Here is a 19,404-nt window from a genome sequence, read left to right on the forward strand (position 1 = left end):
CCCTCCCCAGGAGTGGTTGACCAACAAAGATCACTCCAAGAGCAAGGCATGTAATAGTCGGCGAGGTCACAAAGGACCCCAGGGTAACTTCTAAGCAACTGAAGGCCTCGCTCACCACCGTGCCGCCCCTCATTCACACCCTTTTATGTAGATTCTTAATGTTCTTATTTTTTAATTAAAAATAGTTGATCTTTTGTACATGTATGTAACACGTACTTATCTCATTATCTCTAGCCGCTTTATCCTGTTCTACAGGGTCGCAGGCAAGCTGGATCCTATCCCAGCTGATTACGGGCGAAAGGCAGGGTACACCCTGGACAAGTCGCCAGGTCATCACAGGGCTGACACATAGACACAGACAACCATTCACACTCACATTCACACCTACGGTCAATTTAGAGTCACCAGTTAACCTAACCTGCATGTCTTTGGACTGTGGGGGAAACCGGAGCACCCGGAGGAAACCCACGTGGACACGGGGAGAACATGCAAACTCCACACAGAAAGGCCCTTGCCGGCCACGGGGCTCGAACCCAGGACCTTCTTGCTGTGAGGCGACAGCGCTAACCACTACACCACCGTGCCGGCTTAAGATTTATATTATGTTTTGTATTTTTTTGTAGTAAGAAGTATAATTAAATTGCATATACAGTCGGATCTGCACCTCTGTATAAACAAAATATTTTTAATCTTGAGAATTTCTTTTTGCAGTTAAATCAGAATATAATGGGCATTTGAGTGTGAAATTAAACTCGACTTCTATACCATTTCAGAAACAAACTGTACAACTTCTAAAGTGTTTAGTGAAATTTTGCATGACAGAATTTGTTTGATGAGTGTATTTGAAGTGTCTTAGTGCTATTTTGAATTTATGTTTGAAAGTTTACAAGTGAAATGATAAACATTCTTCTAAAGCAGGGGTCATCAAGCTACGGCCCACGGGCCGACTCCGGCTCGCCACCCCCCTTTGACCGGCCCCCCAGCCCCTCTGCCCCCCACCACTTGAACCGGCCCTAAGAGGCAATCCCCAAAAGTGGTCATGGCCTATTTTTTTAAATTGCTTTTTGGCAAATAATAACATGTCTGCATCTTGTATTTTGTTGATTTTATCAATTAAAATTGATATTTAGTTATAAAATGAACTATTCATATTTTCCGAATTTTCGTCATATGCTCGCGATCAAGCAGTGACAGGCAGCGCACGCGCAGAGAACTGTCAGTGTTCAGGACAGCAAAATGGCTAGCGGTCAGCGAAAAGTTGACAGAGAGTGCAGAGTTTTTAAAGAACAGTGGACCACCGATTATTTTTTCGTTCAGTGTAAGGACCGTGCAGTTTGTCTTGTATGTAAAGAAAATGTGTCGGTTTTCAAAGAATATAATCTGCATCGTCACTATGAAACCCGCCACAAAGAGTATGCTAGTTTGCGAGGGCAAACAAGAGAAGACAGGATTCGGAGGATGAAATGTGGACTGGCTGCACAACAGAATGTATTCCTTCGCCAAACCCAGATCAACCAGGCTGCTGTCCGAGCTAGCTATAAGGTAGCTCACCTACTAGCTACCCATGGAAAGCCGTTTACTGATGGGGACTTTGTTAAAGTATGCATGCTTGCTGTGGCCGAGGAGGTGTGTCCTGACAAGAAGGACGCGCTCAACGCGGTGAGTCTCTCCGCACCTGCTATGACCAGGCGAACCGAAGATTTGGGGGACAACGTGTATGACCAGCTGAATGAGAGCATCAGAATTCGAGTTTTTTGCTTTGGCCATGGATGAGAGCAATGACGTGCAGGACACAGCACAACTGCTGTGATCTATTGCTCATATTATTATAATTTCACTGTTTTTTTAAATGTATTTATTTTATAGGCCTATTTATTTGACCTTTATTAAGTGCTGCACACAATTATTATTAATAATATCAACAGGCCTACCTACAATTTATAATTTTCCACTCACCTTTGCCAGTGTCACTCACCTCAACTAGGCAGATGTTTCTTACCTTGAAAGCTTTGATGTTATTTTTATTAGAAAATAAATAAATGGAATATCTGCGGTATTTCAAATTAAAACAAAGTGTGAAGACTCAATTACTAGTTTTGCAAACCACTAGTAAAGATAAACAAATACAACCCCGATTCCAAAAACGTTGGGACAAAGTACAAATTGTAAATAAAAACGGAATGCAATGATGTGGAAGTTTCAAAATTCCATATTTTATTCAGAATAGAACATAGATGACATATCAAATGTTTAAACTGAGAAAATGTATCATTTAAAGAGAAAAATTAGGTGATTTTAAATTTCATGACAACAACACATCTCAAAAAAGTTGGGACAAGGCCATGTTCCCCACTGTGAGACATCCCCTTTTCTCTTTACAACAGTCTGTAAACGTCTGGGGACTGAGGAGACAAGTTGCTCAAGTTTAGGGATAGGAATGTTAACCCATTCTTGTCTAATGGAGGATTCTAGTTGCTCAACTGTCTTAGGTCTTTTCTGTCGTATCTTCCGTTTTATGATGCGCCAAATGTTTTCTATGGGTGAAAGATCTGGACTGCAGGCTGGCCAGTTCAGTACCCGGACCCTTCTTCTACGCAGCCATGATGCTGTAATTGATGCAGTATGTGGTTTGGCATTGTCATGTTGGAAAATGCAAGGTCTTCCCTGAAAGAGACGTCGTCTGGATGGGAGCATATGTTGCTCTAGAACCTAGATATACCTTTCAGCATTGATGGTGTCTTTCCAGATGTGTAAGCTGCCCATGCCACACGCACTAATGCAACCCCATACCATCAGAGATGCAGGCTTCTGGGGGCGTCGTGGCTCAGGTGGATAAGGCGCTATACCATAAATCCGGGGACCCGGGTTCGATTCCGGCCCGAGGTCATTTCCCGATCCCTCCCCGTCTCTCTCTCTCCCGCTCATTTCCTGTCTCTACGCTGTCCTATCCAATAAAGGTGCAAAAAGCCCAAAAAAGTATCTTTTAAAAAAAGAGATGCAGGCTTCTGAACTGAGCGCTGATAACAACTTGGGTCGTCCTTCTCCTCTTTAGTCCGAATGACACGGCGTCCCTGATTTCCATAAAGAACTTCAAAAATTGTCAATAATTAAGCCGTACCTAAGGAATAATTCATTCTAGGCTATATAAGTTTTTTCCTACTCTTCCTTCTTGCAAAGTCATCCACTAATTCATCAAAGTTAAGCTGTCGGACCAACTCTGATTCAATTGCCAGAAGAGAAAGTGAATTCAAGCGGTTTTGGCACATTGTCATCCTGAGTTCATTCTTAATACGAGCCAGTCTGGAGAATTTGAGCTAGGTCCATAGGGCCCAGAATTTGGTGCTACTCTTAACAGTACGCTTTCCTGTTAGGGCTCTCTCTAGGGCCCCCAGATAGCCAGAAGTCACGACCCTTAGCAGGGGCTTTCATAATCATAGGATCCTCTGAAAGCATTCCCCCTACTTCCTTGAACCCCTAGTTGGCAGACGTTACGGCCTCAGGAGTTTTCATGAGAGACACTACAGCAGGGCCAGGGGCCCTCTGATTGCCGTCCTCCGCTGCCCACCAACCCACCCCTTCCTTCTGTTTTCTTCAGATATGCCCTATAACAGTGTAAAGGCCAATTTATGCTGACAACCCAGTCCTCGCAGATGGCGTCGCAGAAGGCGTCTGTGAAGCCCCCCCCCTTCGCAGACGCTCTGCGTGCACCTCCCAAAAATTGTGACCACCGCAGACAGCCTCGCAGACAGCCTCGCAGACAGCGTCGCAGACAAGAGGGCTCTGATTGGTCCACTCTACATCCATTGTACACGCACTTCCGCTTCCCTACTTTCCCAGTTTGGTTTGTTTTCACGGCCGCCATTTTTAAAAACACGAGCGAAGATGGAGCAGCACGAAGAGCGGTTGATCGAGGAAGTGAGGAAGTACGTACATCTATACGACTCCAGTTCTAGTCATTATAAGTAACCGGTGGATAAACACTCCACTAACCACACCCACCAACTACTCCTAGCGATTTCGCGACTTCGCGCCCCCTTGCGTTGTGGCGGTGAATAACATCGCGCACGCCTATGACTACATTCAGACTGCACCCTGAAACGACCCATATCCGATTTTTTTGCCCGTATGCGACCTGTATCCGATTTGTTATTGACAATCTGAACGACACAGATCCGATTTTTTTCACATGCGACCCAGGCCGCTTGGATATGTGGTCCTAATTCCGATGCATATCCGTTATTTTCACATGTGACTGCAGTCTGACTGGACAGGTCGCATTCATGCAATCTACACGTCATCAACAAGAGACAAACGTCACTATTCTGCGTTGGCTAATCCCGCCTCTTTGGTGGAAAACAACAACATTTGTACAGTTTTCAGAATTTAAATAGACTTTTATAGAATTGATCAAGCTAATGGTGGATTTGGTAGGGACCTGGATGTTGATCTGTTAGCCTGATTAAATAAAACAGTTTCTATAACTGATTTATAACTTAAACCATCCTGTATTACAAGATTATAAGATTGTTCTGGAAATTTCCAGTAATTTGACACCTTCGGTCTCATTAGTCTGCTGCCCACATTAATCAGATTATTGTGCGAGTTCCGCCGCCGCCACAAAAACCACATCGCCAGTTCTCGCCTCATCTCCATGCTTTACTTGCAAACTTGAAGAGTGCGCTTTTTTTTTGTTTACGTATTACGTAGATGTGCTTATTACGTGTCAATTTGCGCATGCGGGACACTTTTGGGTCGTTTTCCGTTCATATTGGAGATCGCATACAAGTCTCATATAATTGGTAATGTGAACGGCCTAACAAAAAAAGCGGATTTCACAACAAACCGGATATGGGTCGTTTCAGGTTGCAGTCTGAACGTAGTGTATTACTCCCCGCTCAACGATAAATTACAACTGTCTGCGAAAGCCTTGTCGCAAGTAGCCTGGCTAACGCGACTTCAAAGCTCTCCGAGCTATTGGTCTGGCGAAGATATTAAGCCCAACCGTTTCCCAGAGCCCGTGGTTGACACGCCTCCCTGAAATGCCTCAGTTTGCTACTGGTCGAAGCCAGAAAAGGCTGTGACGAAGCTTAAACCAATCACATCACTCTTTCCTCTGACGTATGCGACGCGACGGGGCTAACTGGTAGATTAAACTCTTATCGAAGCCGGTCGGGAGCAAGGCGAAAACGTCCTTCCTTTCAATAAATACCTCCAGGGTTGCTCTTTGCTCCATTTTCAATGAGAACTTCCCGTTGAATGCTTTCAATACAGCATCTATGCGTAATAGATGCGGAAGCGTGAATGAAGCACTTCCAGCATAGATTCTGTAAACAATCTATGGCTTCCGGTCGCAGTTCTACTACGTCAGTGCCTTGAACACACCTCTACCCAGGGCCGTTGGAGATGCTCAAAGTTGATTGGTTCCCGATTTTTCGGGAGCTTGGAAGAGCTGTAGATAGCTTGCCTGGCCAGACTAAGCTCGCAACAGGCCCTCGTGTTGCGTCACGCTTAGGATGGACGGGCCAAGGCTATCGCTACGTTCACACTGCAAGGCTTAATGCTCAATTCCGATTTTTTTGTGAGGTCGTTCACATTAACAAATATATGCGACTTGTATGTGATCCTCAGTATGAACGAAAAGCGACCTAAAAGTGTTCCGCATGCGCATTGCAGGATACAACGACGTCACACGCAGTGAGCATGGCCAGTGTTTACGGAAGTAAAACCGCCCGGTTGCGGTATGACCCATCCAATCTAGCTTGAATAGCTGCATCCCCCCAAACGGAAATCAGCTCCCTAACCTCTGCGTCCTTCCATTGAGAAGATTCAGAACCTTCACAGCCCGAAGCGTCCCTCGCATTGATGTCATGCGCAGGGGCGCAGATACGTTTTTTGAACTGGGGGGGACAAAAAACTGGGGGGGACAAAGCTGCCAGCAAACCAACCCCGATATGCCTGTCAAACTTGTTGTGGGTTACCATAGCAACCAAGCTCGAGCTCGCAACCTGTGCAGTCTGCGCAGCTCAACCAACCGAATATCAGTCTTTGTTTTGTTTTATGTGAGTTGTTGCAACTATGTATGTACTGCTGTGCACCTCAATAAACCGAATGGTAATTAGTCTTTTGATTTTTCCGTGAGGTTTGCCTTATGCAAAGAAAGACAGCATAGACGTTTTTTCCTCCCTATAAGTGGGGGGGACCGAACGAAGTGAATTTAAATCTGGGTGGGACGAATCCCACCCGTCCCACCCTTTATCTGCGCCCGTGATTATGCGCCATGTTGTTGTAACTTTTTTTGAGAGACCCGCCGCCTACTTCAGCACAGAATAGTGACGTTTGTGGCTTGTTGATGACGTGTAAGTCGGATGAATGCGACCTGGCGGTTCAGACTGAAGTCGCATATGAAAAGAGCGGATAGGAATCGGAATTAGGACCACATATCCAAACGGCCTGGGTCGGATTTGAAAAAATCGGATCTGTGTCGTTCATATTGTCAATAAAAGATCGGATACAGGTCACATATGGGCGAAAAGATCGGATTTGAGTCACTTCAGCCTGCACTGTGAACGTAGCCTAAGGGCCCGTTTACACGAGGACGCTGTCGGGTAAAAGCGACTAAATATTTTATCAGAAGTGCCTTTCGTTTACACGGGGACGGCGTTTCCGAGGCTGAAAAACGGATAAAATTGAAAACGCCTTCCAGAGTGGATAAGTTAAAAACGGCCCCCGTTGCATATCCGTCTAAACTACCCAATACGCAAAACTCTGCTCGGATCTGCTCATGTCGGGTACGCGTTTACGTCATACATGTGTCATATACTGCACATGCCAGCTGGGGAAGTAAGAAAGTAAGTAAAAAAGTAAGAACATGTCTGATTACATCGATCCAACGGGCCTTCAAGCTGCTCTGTGTTTTACTGCAGTAGATGTGCTTTCCTGCTCACCCGCCCGGCTGGAGCTCCTCAGTTTGGTGTCGCCAAGTTACACACACGCACGCGCGCGCCGCCTATTCAAGCCGCTCGTGAAACCATAAACCCGAGACTGAAAACAAACCTATCAGCCGAACGGGTTTATTTTGCTGAGATGGACACTGCCTTTTCTCTTCTTCACCGAAACAAGAGTAAGTGTTACTTAATAAAGGCAGATTAAAAGAGTTTCGGTTTGCTCCTGCTCCTCCCTCGAGCACTACAGTACCTCAGCCGGACCGGTGTTCTGTAAAGTTATCCTAGCAAGTTCTCATACAGACCGTTTTATTATTCAAAACAAGTCATTACAAATTATTTGACTCGGCCAAAGACTCGACCAATACGCACAAAACATAAAAATCGGCAAATGCGTGAAATTCTCACCGATTTTCTATCAGCCCAGCTGATCGGTGGGACAAAACTACTGTTGAATTTTCCTACCCTCCTGGATTTCGCGCATGCGTAGTAGGCTTGGTAGGACAACTTGACAGAACAGCGGTGCAGATGTGCAGATCAGACAAGACAGAAGACGTTGCGCATGCGTGCAGACATAGCGGAGACATTTATGCGTCACCGTATAGACGCAGATTTCCTCCTTGAAAACGGTCGTGTAGACGTGGAAAAAAGTGAGAACGAAAACGGACTTTTGCGTTTTTGTTTTATACCGTCCCCGTGTAAAGTGGGCCTAAGTTGCAAGAGCATGCAGAGGCCTTGAGTAGTCATAAGATCCTAGAGAATAGAGGCCCTCTGATGTCACAATTGGCATCGGCATCGCTATGGGCCCCCCCGGGCCCCTTGGGCCCCTGGGCGCCGGGCCCACTGGCCCGGTCCGTAATCCGGGATAGGATCAGGGTTTATCACTGAGGAGATTTCTTGCCGACATCGCGCTGGTAACCGAATCCGGTCCGAATAGCGCCAAACAAAACCGAAACCAAAGCCTGAGTTTCTGGTTTGTTTTGTGCTCTGCGCCTTTAAGGCACGCTCCCACGCACGCTCCCGCCTCCCTCGTGCACGCGCCTACCGCGCCCCCGCTTTCAGCCTCAACATGAGCGCGTTGAGCAGCAGAGACTCGCTTAGCGACTTTAATTAACAACACAGCAGCAGAGGAACCGTGTTAGGAACAAAGTCTCAGTTTCCGGTAAGATTCCTGCCGCATACATTTCTGTGCGTTTGTGTAGAAATGTTGAATGTAAAGTTGAAGGCGTGCGGGCGTGTTTTAGGCCGCGGTTGTGTTGTGATTCTGGAGGATGGAAATAAAAACCCGAGTCACTAATGAAGTGCACATTGCACACTTGTATCCCGCAGCCCTGCACTACAAACACGCGGGTTCTGAGTTCACTTCCGCCTCAGAAAGGTGCCACCAGTCCTGCACTCAAGTTCTGCATGCTAGCATGCTAATAATGCTAATCATGCTAGCAGCAGCACCCTTTTCTCACTTTGATCTGGATTTAACGAGCCGCTCGGTTTGGGTTTTCCATGTGATGTCGGAACCAGCACTGTAAATATGCTGTAGAACCGGACAAGACAAGCAGGGCGTTCGTTCGAGTTCCTCACTGAGCCGCTTAGCAGTGTTTAGCATGGGCATGTTGAGGAAGTTCATCATTTGGATGCAGCTCACATGGACGTTACTATGGAAATGATCGCAGTTTGCACGTGCACAAGACCAGCACAGACCTCGGTTTTTGTTTGCAGGAGATCATCATCATCATCATCAGAACATCAGCAGCACTGCATGTTAAAGCACAACAAGTCCTCATGTCTGAGAAAGCACAACAAGTATTTTTGACAAGGGAAAGATTCAGTTCTGGACGACTTCTTCATGGATTTAAAAAAAAAAAGTTGCTCGACGTCACCAGAAGATGTCACAGTCTGAATTTGAATATTTGTTAAAACATTATTGCATGTCGAAACATGTTACACGATGAAGGAAGGGTTTCAGAAGACACCCAAGCGTCGTCTGCGTACACACACACACACACCAAAATGCAATATTCAAAGATTTTTTTTTTTTTAAAAAGCAAGTTTGTGTTTACGTTGTCCGTCAGACACTTCAAGAGCAACTTTCAGAGTGGATGTAGTTCATTTGATTCTGGATTTATTTATTTTTTCTCTCAACCATATCGTTTCCTTCCACTGTACTTCGTTCTTTTTCTCTCTTCAGTCTCACTGACAGTGGTGTAGTGGTTAGCGCTGTCGCCTCACAGCAAGAAGGTCCGGGTTCGAGCCCCGTGGCCGGCGAGGGCCTTTCTGTGCAGAGTTTGCATGTTCTCCCCGTGTCCGTGTGGGTTTCCTCCGGGTGCTCCGGTTTCCCCCACAGTCCAAAGACATGCAGGTTAGGTTAACTGGTGACTCTAAATTGAGCGTAGGTGTGAATGTGAGTGTGAATGGTTGTCTGTGTCTAATGCCGCTTTTCCACTACAAACGCGGCTGAGTTGGGCTGAGTCGAGCTGAGCGGGCTGTTGGAGTTGCATTTCGACTACAACCGCGCTGAACCGTGCTGGCTGGAAGTGGGTGGACACATTGGGTGGAGTTAGCGAAAGTGGGTGGACGTCACGTGACGTCGTTAAGCAGCGCAAACAGTGACATCAGTGAGCTTTTAAGCGGTAGTCTCACGCCCCGAATAGTAAACAATAAACATGGAGGACATGGAGTCGTTAGTGTTGCTGGTCTTGGTGCTGTGGCTTGTTGTCACCGACAACGCCAACAGATACTGGCAAGAGCGTATAGATGAGGCGAGGCGCATAAGGCTTCATAATTCTCGTAATTCTCCTTCTTCCGGGTTTACGGTGTTTACAGATCCCAGCGTGCTCGCGGGGCGTGTGTGGGCGTGTGAGGACACTCCTCCTCACCAATCAGTGCACAGGGGAGTGTCTGCTCATGCCCCCAGCCTCACTCGGCACGGTTTGGCTCGCTTCAGCCCCTCTCCAAAACGGTGCGAGTTTTAGGGGCTAAGCAGGGCTGAAGCGAGCTGAGTCGTGCTGTTTTTTGGTAGTCGAAACGCGAGCCGTGTCGGGCTGAAGCGAGCTGAAAAAGGGTAGTGGAAAAGGGCCATATGTGTCAGCCCTGTGATGACCTGGCGACTTGTCCAGGGTGTACCCCGCCTTTCTCCCGTAGTCAGCTGGGATAGGCTCCAGCTTGCCTGCGACCCTGTAGAACAGGATAAAGCGGCTAGAGATAATGAGATGAGATATTGCACCTGAGTTAACGTGCCATTCCACCATTGGATGTATTTTTTTGGCATAAAATACAATATATTTTATGACAACATGACTAGACAGAGAAATCTTTTAGCTTCAAAATGATATATCAAACATAATTTTTTGACAACGACAAGTATATTAATTTTGCATCCAAAGTCACCTACCCTTTTAATTTCCGCACGGTAGTGAAACGTGATGTCATCGGCAGGTTCCCCTTCTTGTGTACCACGTCACGTGTGACGTGGCACAGATTATCAGCAATGGCGGATAGAACGCGATTGTCAGCTTCGGAAAAGAAGCGAAGGAAAATAGCAAGTGATCCCCAAAGGAGACGGTCGATGGTGAATATCGGCACAGCAATCGACAAGTGGAAATCACGTTCTATCCGCCATTGCTGATAATCTGTGCCACGACACAAGAAGGGGAACCTGCCGATGACATCACGTTTCACTACCGCGCGGAAATTAAAAGGGTAGGTGACTTTGGTTGCAAAATTAATATACTTGTCGTTGTCAAAAAATTATGTTTGATATATCATTTTGAAGCTAAAAGATTTATCTGTCTAGTCATGTTGTCATAAAATGTATCCAATGGTGGAATGGCACTTTAAGGATGCATGGTAAGACAGTGTACCACAGTGGCATTGTACAGCTTGACAGCAACAGGGAGGAATGACTTCCTGGGTGTCTCAGTTGTGCAGTGTGGAAGAATCAGCCGTTTACTGAGCGTGCTCCTGTGGCTGATCAGCTCCTCATGTAGAGGGTGGGAAGAACAGTCTAAGATTTGTTTTTATTTTGGACTGTGTCCTCTTCTCCAACACCACTGTCGGGGAGTCCAGTTCCACGCCTACAACATGGCCGGCCTTCCTGATGATGTTATTGAGTTATTATTGCCCCATGTCAATGTTATCAAGCATGCGTTTGATCTGCATTCTGAAACAGAACCCGAGATACACTTGGAAACATGTGACGGGATTTCACACAGCAATAAAATCCATTTAGATTTTTTGGGGGGGGGCTTTTTTCACATTTATTGGATAGGACAGTATAGAGACAGGACAGGAAATGAGTGGGAGAGAGAGAGAGAGACGGGGAGGGATCGGTTAATGACCTCGGGTCGGAATCGAACCCAGGCCCCCGGATTTATGGTATGGCACCTTAGCCACCTGAGCCACGACGCCCCATAAAATCCATTTTGTAACGCATAGAAGGCGCGTCGATGTTTTGTTTGTTTATTAACTGCTCGAAATCTAATCATGAAAAAACAGTTCTGTCACGAAGACAAAAAACATTCAACATTTGTCGAGGAATAACATGACTAGCAGGAATAAAATGTTTCGTTTATAAAAATCAGCAGCATTTGTGTTTCGTCACAGTGCAATGATATTTAGTTTCCAGAACAACAACAACAAAAAAAATAATTTAAGTTTGCAGTACCTCTTTAAGCTCCGCCTCCAGGATCTCCAGCGACCCAGAAGGTCAATAAAATGCCTGAGGAGGCACATCCAAGCCCAAACAAGCATTCTGGACTGGAAGTCAGTTTTCCAAACAGCTTTTCTCACTTTTGCTGAGGCCACGGCTTAATCCGTTATTATTTTTATCATCACGTTCTGGATAACTTGTGGGTTATTTGGACAAATAAGGAAGAAACAAAACGAGTATTGCACCTTTTGATGGAGTAATGTGGATTAATTCGATTCATGTTGACTAAAAATTTCAGTCAGGGTCAATTAAAAAAAAAAGATTTACTTATTTGTATTTATTTAAAAGCAAAATGATTGTGGGTCATAATTCAGACTTGTAGAGGTTTTTTTGTTTCTGGTGTGATGTTGCGTCCTGATGATATGCTTCCTTTTGGTCCAGTTCAGACCTGAGAGAGAGAGAGAGAGAGAGCGCGAGTGAGAGAAGAAGGTTGAAGTGTGTGGAATGGCAGGAGGAAGAAGAGGCCCGAGCCGGGCGACGTATTGTCGTTCTCCTCTGGGCAATGAGACAGGATCCCTCAACAATGGCAACCACTCAACCAGCTCACCTGTGACAGGTGTGAGGTCACGGACGAGGTGAGATCTCTGTTTGTCAAGTTTTAAATCAGCAAGCGAGACTGTGTGTCTAAGTTTTCGTGTAATGTCAAACTTTTTCTGATGGTTTGTGTGTGTGTGTGTGTGTGTGTGTGTGTGTGTGTGTTTTGGGCGCCAGGAACAGTTCAGGAACAGGGATAGCCAGCCCCCCTCTGGCGACACAGACAGTGGTCCCTCTGAAGCACTGTAAGATCCCAGAGCTTTCTGTGGATCGCAACGTGATGTTTGAGCTGCACCTCCTCTTCTGCCACCTCATCGCACTCTTTGTGCACTACGTCAACATCTACAAGACAGTGTGGTGGTACCCGCCCTCACACCCACCCTCACACACATCACTGGTGAGTCCCTCTACCCTCAGTGAAAAGGGGCGTGACCTCTGCTTGCCAGTCACTGTGAAGGAGGTGTGTCCTCAGTACTTGTCAGTCCAAGGAGGAGGTGTGGCCTCTGTCAGTCTGGGTGAAGGAGGAGGAGGAGGAGGTGTAGCCTCCGTGCTTGTTACTCTTGGTGAAAGAGGAGGCGTGGCCTCTGTCAGTCTGGGTGAAGGAGGAGGAGGCGTAGCCTCCGTGCTTGTTACTCTTGGTGAAAGAGGAGGCGTGGTCTTTGTGCTTATCTTTTGGTGAAGGAGGAGCCGTGGCCTCTGTGCTAGTCACTCTTGCTTAAGGATGAGGCATGTCTTCTGTGCTTGTCATTCTTGGTGAAGGAGGAGGCGTGGCCTCTGTGCTTGTCATTCTTGGTGAAGGAGGAGGTGTGGCCTGTCATTCTTGGTGAAGGAGGAGGCATGTCTTCTGTGCTTGTCACTCTTGGTGAAAGATGAGGCGTGTGTTTTGTGCTTGTCACGCTTGCTGAAGGAGGAGGCGTGGCCTCTGTGCTTGTCACGCTTGCTGAAGGAGGAGGCGTGGCCTCTGTGCTTGTCACGCTTGCTGAAGGAGGAGGCGTGGCCTCTGTGCTTGTCACGCTTGCTGAAGGAGGAGGCGTGGCCTCTGTGCTTGTCACGCTTGCTGAAGGAGGAGGCGTGGCCTCTGTGCTTGTCACGCTTGCTGAAGGAGGAGGCGTGGCCTCTGTGCTTGTCACGCTTGCTGAAGGAGGAGGCGTGACCTCTGTGCTTGTCATGCTTGCTGAAGATGTTATATTGCCTTAACAGCTGGCAGAACCGATGCTAACATCATTTTTTTTTCTCACAGAACTTCCACCTGATTGACTATAACATGTTGGTGTTCACCACCATCGTGTTGTCACGCCGGCTCATCGCAGCCATCGTTAAAGAGGTAATGAACGGCTCATGGAGTGTTGATAATGAGATTAGTGTCTGTTTACAGCAGAATTCTAGCGTCTCGTCTTCATTTCTCCTTTTCCAAAGCAGCTCCACAAACTGAGCCGTGAGTTCTCGAGTTACTGACAAATGAGGGACAAATTTGAGTCTTCGTTCTATCTCTTCCTCTTCTGTCTCACTGTCATTCTGCTTTTCTGTTCCTCAAAACACTCTCTCTCACTCATCTTTATTGGTTTTCATCCTAATTCTCCCTCACACACACCCCCACCCATCCATTCATTCATTCATTCTCTCGCTCTGTTCCCTTCCATTTTCTTCTCTCCTACATTCTCTCACTTTCTGTCTCTCGAATACTCATTCATTTTCTTTCTCTCACCAAAATCCCCCTCTCCGTCTCTCTATGTCTGCAGGCGTCTCAGAGCGGGAAGTTTCCTCACTCCGTCTTCCTGGTGACGGCTCGCTTTGCCGTTTTGACGCTCACTGGGTGGAGTCTGTGCCGTTCGCTCATCCACCTCTTCAGGACGTACTCTGTGCTCAGCCTCCTGTTCCTCTGTTACCCGTGAGTGCTCTCACTGCTGACCCTGTTATTACACAGCTGTTTTACGGTTTTTACATCACAGCTGGACACTGTCTGGCGGATTACCGTATTTTATGGATTCCTACAGAGCTGGAAGTACCAGCCCTTAAAAAGCCTCAAACTGTAGTATTATTATAATGCTAACCCAGTGACTGGTCATTCCCCCCCCCCCCCCCCCTCTCGCTCTCTCATTCCCTTTTCCAGTTTTGGGATGTATATCCCGATCCTCAGGCCGAGCAGTGACGTGCGTCTGTTCTCCATCTCCTCCGTCGGCTCCAGAGAGACAGGGGCAGGTGTGGGGGTGTCCGTGGGGCGGGACTACCTCTCTGTACTGAAGGAGACGTGGAAGCAGCACACGAGCCAGCTGTATGGCATCCAGCCCATGCCCACGCACGCCTGCTGCCTCTCACCCGACCTCATTCGCAAAGAGGTCGAGTTCCTCAAGATGGACTTCAACAAGAGGATGAAGGAGGTGCTGGTCAGCTCCATGCTCAGCGCGTACTACATCGCCTTCGTGCCTGTCTGGTTCATCAAGGTGCGAGTGCGGAGTTTCGCTCAGTTCTGGATTCAGGTTTCAGTGTGTCCAGTGACTTAGAGAGATGTATGCACAGTTTGAAGACGCACTGGGACAAATGTTCTCAACGATTATTCCTGGAAATAATCGGGAAGTGCCTCAATAGCCACCTAGAGAGTAGACACATGGACGAGTGCTTGGTGGATAGTGACTTGGATGAGTGGTTGGATAGACAGCTACTCTGAGAGAGGGAGGAAAAAGTTATTTTTGGTGGATTGATAGAAATACACAGGGAGATACTTGTTTTGGTGGAAGGATGGCTGGATGGATTTTTACTTGGGTTAATCAGTTATGTGGTTGGGGAGGTACTTGGATAAATATGTGGATGGATAGTTACATGGAAACATGTTTACTTGAGGAGATATTGAAATACAGCGTCTTTCAAAATAACCTTTAATGCCACCAACTTTCTTGACCATCTGGGCAAACTTTGTGTACTGGGTAAGCAGTTCCTGCACATCTCTGCTTGCGCCACCTGCACCCCACGCCACCCTCTGAACCCGGTTTGGCTGCTTACTGAACAACTTTGCACCATCTTTGTTGTCCAGTTCTTGGTCATTCAGGTCATCCCCCTTGGTGTTTATCCTGTTTTGTCGCATTACAAGCTGGAATTAAAATGGATTTTTGGAGAATTAGCACCATTTGATTGACACGTTTCCAACTTTAAAGGTGAAAATTGTTTTATTGTGACAAAGAATAATTAAGATGAAAAAAAAAACAGAAATCTGGAGTGTACATAGGTATATCCCCCCCACCCACCCACCCACCCACCCACACACAAAAAAAAGTCAATCCTTTGTTGAGCCACCTTTTGCTGCAATTAGAGCTGCACGTCTCTTGGGGTATGTCTCTATTAGCTTAGCACATCTAGCCCCTGGGATTTTTGCCCATTCCTCAAGGCAAAACTGCTCCAACTCCTTCAGGTTAGATGGGTTGCGTTGGTGTACAGCAATCTTCAAATTATGCCACAGATTCTCAATTGGATTGAGGTCTGGGCTTCGACTAGGCCATTTCAAGATATTTAAATGTTTCCCTTTAAACCACTCCAGTGTCGCTTTAGCAGTATGTTTAGGGTCGTTGTCCTGCTTGACCGTGAACCTTCGTCCCAGTCTTAAACCTCTGGCCAACTCAAACGGGTTTTCCTCCAGAATTGCCCTGTATTTAGTGCCATCGATCTTTCCTTCAGTCCTGACCAGCTTTCCTGTCCCTGCAGATGAAAAACATCCCCACAGCATGATGCTGCCACCACCATGCTTCATTGTAGAATGGTGGTCTCAGGGTGTTGGTTTTGCGCCACACATGGCGTTTCCCATGATGGTCAAAAGTTCAATTTTAGTCTCATTTGACCAGAGAATCTTCTTCCATGTGTTTGGAGAGTCTGCCACATACTGTTGGGCAAACTCCAAACGTGGTTTCTATTTTTTATTTATTTATTTATTTTTTATTTCCCTGGCCACTTTTTCATAAAGCCCCACCCAGTCTGTGGAGCGTATGGCTTAAAGTGGTCCTGTGGACAGATACTCCCATCTCTGCTGTGGATCTTTGCAGCTCCTTCAGTGTTATCTTTGGTGTCTTTGTTGCATCTCTGATTACTGACCTTGCCCGGTCTGTGAGTTTTGGTGGGCGGGGCCTTCTCTTGTCAGGTTTGTAGTGGTGCCATATTCTTTCCATTTTGCTATCATGGATTTAATGGTGCTCCCTGGGATTTTCAAAGTTTGGGCTATTTTTTAATAACCCAACCCTGATGTATACTTCTCCACAACTTTTGTCTCTGACCTGTTTGGAGGCTCCTTGGTTCTCATGTTGCTTGCTTGGTCGCGTTGCAGAGTCAGGGTCCTTCCAGAACAGGCTGATTTATACAGACATCATGTGATATTTTGATTGCACACAGGTGGATCTTAATCAACTAATTATGTGACTTATGAAGTGAATTGGTTGGAGCAGATCTTATTTAGGGGTTTCATATGAAAGGGGATGAATACTTATGGACACCCCAGATTTGTTTTTTCCATCTTAATTACTGTTTGTGCTGCAATAAAAATCATTGTGCACCTTGAAAGTGGTCGGCATGTTGTGTAAATCAAATGGTGTTAATTGTCCAAAAATCCATTTTAATTCCAGCCTGTAATGCGACAAAACAGGACAAACGCCAAGGGGGATGAATACTTTTGCAAGACACTGTAGTTCAATGCAGGTAATTCCATGGATGGGTCGAGGAAGAGTTACTTGGGGGGGGATGGACTTAGGGATAGAGTTACTGAGGTAGATTATTGTTTCGATGTTTAGCGGTTGCTGTTTACCCCACCCACACACACACACACACACAGCGATGATTGATTGATTGATTGATTGATTGATTGATTGATTGATTGATTTACCATTCTCTGTCTGTTGGCTGTGTGTTAGAGCACTCAGTACGTGGATAAGCGCTGGTCATGTGAGCTCTTCATCCTCGTGTTCGTGAGCACGTCGGTGATCCTGATGCGCCACCTGCTGCCCCCCCGCTACTGTGACCTTCTGCACAAAGCCGCCGCCCACCTGGGCTGCTGGCACAAAGTGGACCCCTCGCTGTGTTCCAACGTCCTGCAGCACACGTATGTCTGCGTCAGGGTTCACACAGGACGAGTCTCTCGATATCAGTGTCCTGAACAGTAACGTTGTGCTGACTTTTCATGACTTTTTGTTTTGTTCCCTCCCCCCCGTTTGCAGGTGGACAGAAGAGTTCATGTGGCCACAGGGAGTGTTGGTGAAACACAATAAAAACGTGTATAAGGCCATGGGCCATTATAACGTCGCAGTGCCTTCAGACGTCTCACATTATCGCTTCTATGTAAGCCTTCACACACACACACACACACACGTGACATTTATTTTCTCATCTTAGTTTTTACATTAATTCCAGTTCCTTTCAAATGCTCCACTCTTCCTGTCTCTGTCTGTCTCCCCTCCAGTTTTTCTTCAACAGGCCTCTTCGAATATTAAACATCCTCATCATCCTGGAAGGAGCAATGATATTCTATCAGCTCTACTCGCTGATGTGTTCAGAGAAGTGGTACCAGACCATATCGCTAGCACTGATCCTCTTCAGTAACTATTACGCCTTCTTCAAGCTGCTCAGAGACAGAATCGTGTTGGGGAAAGCATACTCGTACAACACCTCATCAGACCACAAAGTCAGCTAGACGCTCAGACCTTCCTGTCACACCAGCATCGGAGAACGGAAAGAAGAAGCATGCACTTGAGCTTTTTATTTTTTCTATCTTTTTTTTTTTTTTTTTGTCGCTCTGTATGTTCTGCCCTGATGTGGAATAAAAAGGAAAATATTTTTGTATTTCTTCACTCGTCTGGATCTGATTTTTGTGCTGTTTCTTGAATAAGTAACGTTAATGTTCAACTTACTACTGTTCTAAATGACGCATGTACATAAGATCAATCTCCATTGCCTTCTACTCCTGAGCAGCACAGCTGAGTTTAAAAGTTTGCACACCCTTAGACAGATAAAGAAGACAGCGCTTGGTCAGACTTTTCACCTAGCTACGCTGAGTCACAGAAAAACTTTGTTTTGAAATCGATAAAATAAATCATGATTCCACCTTACCTTTGAATGGTTTTAGACCAAACTTTGGAGCATCTTTAGTGCTTTTAGGAACAGCGTTTTCCTTCATGGTTTGTAATCCTTCCTCACTTACGGTGACTAAGCAGTTGGCCGCTGTTTTGCCGAGTCGCTCGAGGTGATTATTGAGAAATAATACGAATTTCTCGACCAGTCAGCGCACACAATTTCCTATAATCACTGTATTTATATGAATATATATTGAGGAAAAAGTTCAAAAGTTTGCATCCTCTTTTTCAGAATGTGATAACTTGCATGTTTGAAAAATGTTCAATTTATTTCAGTTTTTTCATATTGTTCTTTGATTCTTTTTGACATTTTTTGCGCATATTTTTTTGGAGATAAACGATGAAATATCAGGGATGCAAACTGCATAGAGAGACGCACAACAGAATTATACAGTGGATATAAAAAGTGTACACACCCCGTTAAAATGATAGGTTTTTCTGATGTAAAAAAAAAAAGTGTATGAGACTGCGATAAATAATTTCAAAACTTTTCCCACCTTTAATGTGACCTATAACCTGTACAATTCAATTGAAAAACAAACAAATCCATTTTGGGGAAAAACAAAAAATAAAAAACATACAATAGGCTGGTTGCATAAGTGTGCACACCCTTAAACTAATACTTTGTTGAAGCGCCTTTTGATTTCATTACAGCATTCAGTCTTTTTGGGTCGGAGTCTTTCAGCCTGCCACATCTAGACTTGGCAATATTTGCCCACTCTTCCTTGCAAAAGCGCTCCAAATCTGTCAGATTGCGAGGGCGTCTCTTGTGCACAGCCCTCTTCAGGTCACCCCACAGATTTTCAACTGGATTTAGGTCTGGGCTCTGGCTGGGCCACCGACTAGTGGCCTAGTGGTAGCGTGTCCGCCTCTCGATCGGGAGATCGTGAGTTCTATTCACGGTCGGGTCATACCAAAGACCATCATAAAAATGGTACCTACCGCCAATTGGCAAGGCACGCTGCAATACAGATGTGCATGGGGAGTTAAGCTCTCGTGGTTACCAGAGGACTAGCCCCCCACTGTAACCCTAGCTATGTAATAGGCGAGAGGCTGAGGGCTATGGAAACGGAGATCGGCGCCGCCCGATGCGCCACATACAGGTTGGGCCTGGTTAGTACTT

At 46.0% G+C, this 19,404-nt stretch overlaps 1 protein-coding gene across 2 annotated transcripts; it reads left to right on the top strand.

Annotated features, from left to right (window-relative positions):
* Positions 1–7,973: 7,973 nt before the first annotated feature.
* tmem39b (transmembrane protein 39B) lies at positions 7,974–17,991 on the top strand. Of its 2 annotated transcripts, none has more exons than XM_060925207.1 (9): positions 7,974–8,103; positions 12,028–12,221; positions 12,358–12,577; positions 13,421–13,504; positions 13,920–14,068; positions 14,291–14,621; positions 17,067–17,254; positions 17,370–17,490; positions 17,612–17,991. In XM_060925207.1, exons 2-9 carry the CDS (start codon positions 12,091–12,093, stop codon positions 17,840–17,842), a joined length of 1,455 nt encoding a protein of 484 aa, XP_060781190.1. In that variant the 5' UTR covers positions 7,974–8,103; positions 12,028–12,090; the 3' UTR covers positions 17,843–17,991. The 2 variants fall into 2 exon arrangements, with proteins under 2 accessions (XP_060781190.1, XP_060781191.1); XM_060925208.1 differs by having other exon boundaries at positions 12,033–12,221.
* Positions 17,992–19,404: the final 1,413 nt, after the last annotated feature.

The sequence above is a fragment of the Neoarius graeffei genome, chromosome 7 (genome assembly GCF_027579695.1).
Source record: "Neoarius graeffei isolate fNeoGra1 chromosome 7, fNeoGra1.pri, whole genome shotgun sequence".
In the NCBI taxonomy this organism is placed as follows: domain Eukaryota; kingdom Metazoa; phylum Chordata; class Actinopteri; order Siluriformes; family Ariidae; genus Neoarius; species Neoarius graeffei.